This window comes from Buceros rhinoceros, unplaced genomic scaffold, assembly GCF_000710305.1.
Source record: "Buceros rhinoceros silvestris isolate BGI_N320 unplaced genomic scaffold, ASM71030v1 scaffold24760, whole genome shotgun sequence".
Lineage (NCBI taxonomy): Eukaryota > Metazoa > Chordata > Aves > Bucerotiformes > Bucerotidae > Buceros > Buceros rhinoceros.
Window position 1 is genome coordinate 23,269 of NW_010391649.1, and position 4,227 is coordinate 27,495.

The 4,227-nt window shown below is 53.1% G+C and overlaps 1 protein-coding gene across 6 annotated transcripts in view; it reads right to left on the minus strand.

The window, feature by feature from the left end:
* Positions 1 to 4,227, minus strand: part of SLC43A2 (solute carrier family 43 (amino acid system L transporter), member 2) — a 26,082-nt gene that overhangs the window by 17,977 nt on the left and 3,878 nt on the right. For 2 of the 6 annotated variants that reach the window (XM_010142637.1, XM_010142645.1), the window contains exons 3-4: positions 2,196 to 2,208; positions 514 to 703 (exon numbers count right to left, since the gene is read on the minus strand). In XM_010142637.1, coding sequence (XP_010140939.1) covers positions 514 to 703; positions 2,196 to 2,208 — 203 coding nt within the window. The remainder of the gene's footprint in view (positions 1 to 513; positions 704 to 2,195; positions 2,209 to 4,227) is intronic. The other 4 variants (XM_010142668.1, XM_010142653.1, XM_010142675.1 and 1 more) reach the window with 2 other exon arrangements.

The following is a 4,227-nucleotide window of genomic DNA, read 5'->3' on the forward strand; positions in this document are numbered from 1 at the left end:
CTACACGCCATGGCAGGGGTGACTAACGGCCTTGCTGTTTGAGGCAGAAAGCACCATACACCACATGGCAGCAAAGGGCCCGAGGAAAGGCAGGCAGATGTCATTATCCCCGAATTAACACCCCAGCTCACGAACAATGATGTAACATCTTGGGTTTGCGCCTCTCAGGACAGAGCTCCCAGCTCAAGGAAAAGCTGCCCTCCGTGACTCACTACTGACGCCGCTCCCCCTCCAGGCTCCAGCTGGCGAGGGAACACAGCGCAGCTCTGGAGAGCTGAAGTGTGGACATGAAGTCCCAGGCCCTTCCCTGATGAAGCAATTCACCGTGCTGGCTGAAATCATCCCAGAGCTTTTCTCTGAGCTTGCCCTGTGTATGGCTAGTGGCTCCCAGTAGATCCATGCCTCATGCAGGTCCCGAGGCTGCAGGGACCCCACGACAGGTGCAGCACCCATCTGCTCCAGAGAGCGCGTGAATCCATCCCTCAGCCCACCCAGGGAGCCCTGGACACCAACCTGCCAAGCAGCCGCAGCTTGCGAGGGCCGTACTTGTCCATGACGATTCCCAGGGGCAGCGTGATGGCACTGAGCAGGAAGGACCCAATGGTGAAGGCCAGGTTCAGCATCTCATCCTGGGCATTGCAGGAGGGCCATTTGTGCTCTGGAGCTGTGCTGTTCTCGTGGTCAGGGCTGCTGGTGGCATTTCCTACGTGGGATGACAGAGGATCATTGTGGTGTTAGGATGAGGCTTGCAGCGTCACAGGAAGGAGGGAAGAGAAAAGCCCCGCACGCAGGGTGCTACACCACACTGGGCACACACCCTCCATGCTCCAGTTTTTGTTCTCAGCTGCCAGAAATGGAGAAGGGAAAGAAGAGGAGCAGGAGGATAAGGGAAAACTGACGAGCTCAGCCAGGAGCAGGAAAGGGATGTGCAGGCACCTGGGGGACAAGTATCCCCAGCAGCAGCAGGGTACCAACCTAATGACAGAAGTGCATTGATTTATTAAAACAACCATACAGCAAGACCCCGGCAGTTACAGTGGGCTAAACCAGCAGAACCTGACAGGACTAACGCAAAACTAAGGCCCTCCTAATCTACAACTGGCACGTTCTCACAGATCTTTTTCAGAACTAAACTGGGAACTGTAACCACAGCCAAATCAGTTATTTTGGGTCCAGTTGTTGAGCTGATGAGCCTGGCACAGAGCGACAGCCTGCTCAGACAAGCAGCTTCCTACCCTCACTGCAGGCATCAGGCGGAGAAACGACTCTGCAGTAGCCACCCTGCTGCCCTGGCTCTGAAAAATCCCTCCTGGAGTTAACCACCCTGTTCCCAGGAGGGCTGGCAGCTCTCCTGCCTTCTCCACTTGTTAAGGGATTGAGGCATCTTTAACTTCTGCCCCATAATTAGCATTTTCCAAGTGGGTTTAGGCCACACAGATCACTTTTATCTCCAACTTTCTGTTCTGGCCCTTCCGCGAGGAACTCCGCGTGCAAACTGCCACACTGAACAGAGCTCACGTTGTGCAACGGAGACAGAAACCGGCCAGTTCAAAAAAAAAAAGAAAGAAAGAAGTTCCCTTTTCTTTGCAGCAGCAGTTTTACTGCCTCATGTCAGCTCTGCTCCTGTTCCAAGGTGGCTTACAACTCCTCAAGCAAGCATGTGTGCTTTAGAGCGTCATTAACCTGGAGCTCCAGTGCACTCCAGCTCCCCTCCCAACACTTATCTGACTTACAGGTAACCTTTGCCGGAATGACAAAGCATTTGCTCTCTTGCTGCTGCTGCGAGCCAGTGACACAAACCACTCTCCTCCGTACTGCAGAGTCCTGAACTTTGTCAGATCAATTAAAGGAGGAGAAGAGAGAGGAGTCACTACGTAACCACCCGCACAGGGCATGGTTAGTTAGTTAACTAGAAGGAATCCCTCATGCACAGATGACTTCACATTCACTGCTTGGCACAGGTCGTGGAGATCCCCTTGGCTGCTCTCACCCTCCCTGCGTCTCTGGAGACTGCACAGCTCCATCTTGCACCTCCTTCTCTCCTACCCAAGCCTCAGCACCATTACAGCTGCTGGTTTCACCCTGGTTCTCTCAGCTGGAGAACAACCCTCCCAGCTTTGTGTCCATTGCAAACAAACCACACGCCACCTTGCAGACGTCAGGTATAGGCAGGAATTCTGGCACTGCCTGCAAACCTCCCTCTGTCCCCTGCCAGCACCCCAGGGAGGGCACACAGCATTCCTCCCCTTCTACATTGCTCCCACCAACACCTCCCCTAAGATGGTCTCAAACCGCCTGTGGTGAGTGATGAGTGTTTATTCCTTCCCTTTGCCACATGCTCCTGATGTGATAACTTAATCTGTCCTTTCTCTTGCACTGCTAGTCGTGGATAACCAGACTAACAGAGGCCACAATCCCACCAGCATCCCTTCCGCGGGGCAGACAGCGCTACAGCCCAAGGCTCCCAAGTCACATCCTTAGAGATCAGTCCTGGACAAGCTTGGGAGCCTCTCTACAGTTTTCACCCTACATCAATTTTTTTTCACCCATTTTCCCCCTCAGTCTCCTCTTGGTGTGGCCCAGGATCTTAAACACTGACTTCTGATGGCAATCCCCACGAGGCAGGCGCAGGCACACAGCTTCACGCACAGCACCAAGGCTTTCTGGGCTCTCCACAAAGATAAATTCATAGGAAACAGATGTGAGTGAGAGGTTAAACTTGGGAAAACAAGCAGGGGGAAAAAAGTGACAAAGTAGTAGTGGTTTCCCTGTGTCAGCACTCTACAGAGACAGCTCAGCTGTGGAGTGGAAGAAGGGTGGAGGGATGTGGACAGTGCAGTGACCTTCTAACTTCTGGCTGCACGCTTTAAAGAGCCTGTCGATCCTCCCCACAAAGAGATCTCAAAGCAGAAATATGCAGTGTTTAAAGCTGGAGCAGATGAATTACTGTTAATATATCAACACGTATGACTACAGCATGACCTCGAGGAGCTCCCACAGCACAGCAGACCCTCCAACAGCTGCACGATGAGCAGCAACGCCAGGAGGCAAAGAGGACACAGCTCAGACGCAGCAAGGAAAGTTGGCCCTCTCTGAAGACCTGCTGCACCCAGCTTCAGTCCCTGCTTGTACCAACCACCTTGTTTACAGCTGCTCGCTGCCAGCTGCAAGGAGGGGCCAGGCAACAGAGCTATGTGGAAATACAAATTGTTTGTGAAAATAGAAGCGGCCCCTGAGCAACAAGAGAAGATCCACTGAGGCGTAATGGAAACGATTTGAGCAGTCCTTGGCACCCTGATGTCCTCTGATCATTTGAGCCACCTCCATAAATAGGAGGTTTTGGAGGGGCCGCAGGTGTGTGCAGCATGCACGAGGGCCAGCCAAGAGCCGCCTCGTTGGGGAGCACAGACTCATGTGCCAGCAGGTCACCAGCACAGGAGGGAGAGGGGCAGCAGATGACATGCAACTAGGAGGAGATTAATGGGCAGAGAACCTGCCTAACTACTCACCTACCTAATACCCCTGGTTACAGCAAACAGCAGCTTCTCTCAATCACAGCTTGGATCCTGTTCCGGATCAGTGCGCCCACACTGTTGGGGAAAGTCTCCCATGTTCAGCCTCCAGCTGCAACAGTGCTTTGGGGAAGGGCTGTCCCTGTGCCATTCTCCTGCCAAGTCCAGCTGCCTGCAAGCACGCCAGGTGTGACAGGGAGGGGTGCCACCCGGGTGAGCCCGCAGCATGGGCGCAGTCCAGTGCCTCACCACTGTCTCTCTGCCAGGCTAGACGAAGCTGCAAGGCTATCAGTAATTACAAGAACCTACTGCCTGTTTTTACAGCACTGCCCCTGCAAGCAGCAGGATTTCTACTGCCCAATTAGTAGTTCAAGTTACTATTTAAAGAACGACACTTAGGTGAGGGGAAGGCTGCCTCAGTAATCATTGATGTCAGGCTCATCGCTGGGATTTGTTCAGGCTGTAACTGGAACATTTAAAGCCATCCTTTCTTCCAAATTAAGTGCTGTAGGTTTCATGAGGGTCAATCATTAACTACTCTTGCTGACCTCTTCAAATCCCAGACACACACCACGTTACCAGAGGAACGTCTGGCTTTTTCAAGAGCAACTGCCATCTCAGTCGGCAGAGAGGACATTTCCTTTCATCTTGTCTCATGGATCAGACCAAGCCAAGCAGGCAAGGCACCCCCAGCCGCCCCGGCAATAGCTTGGTG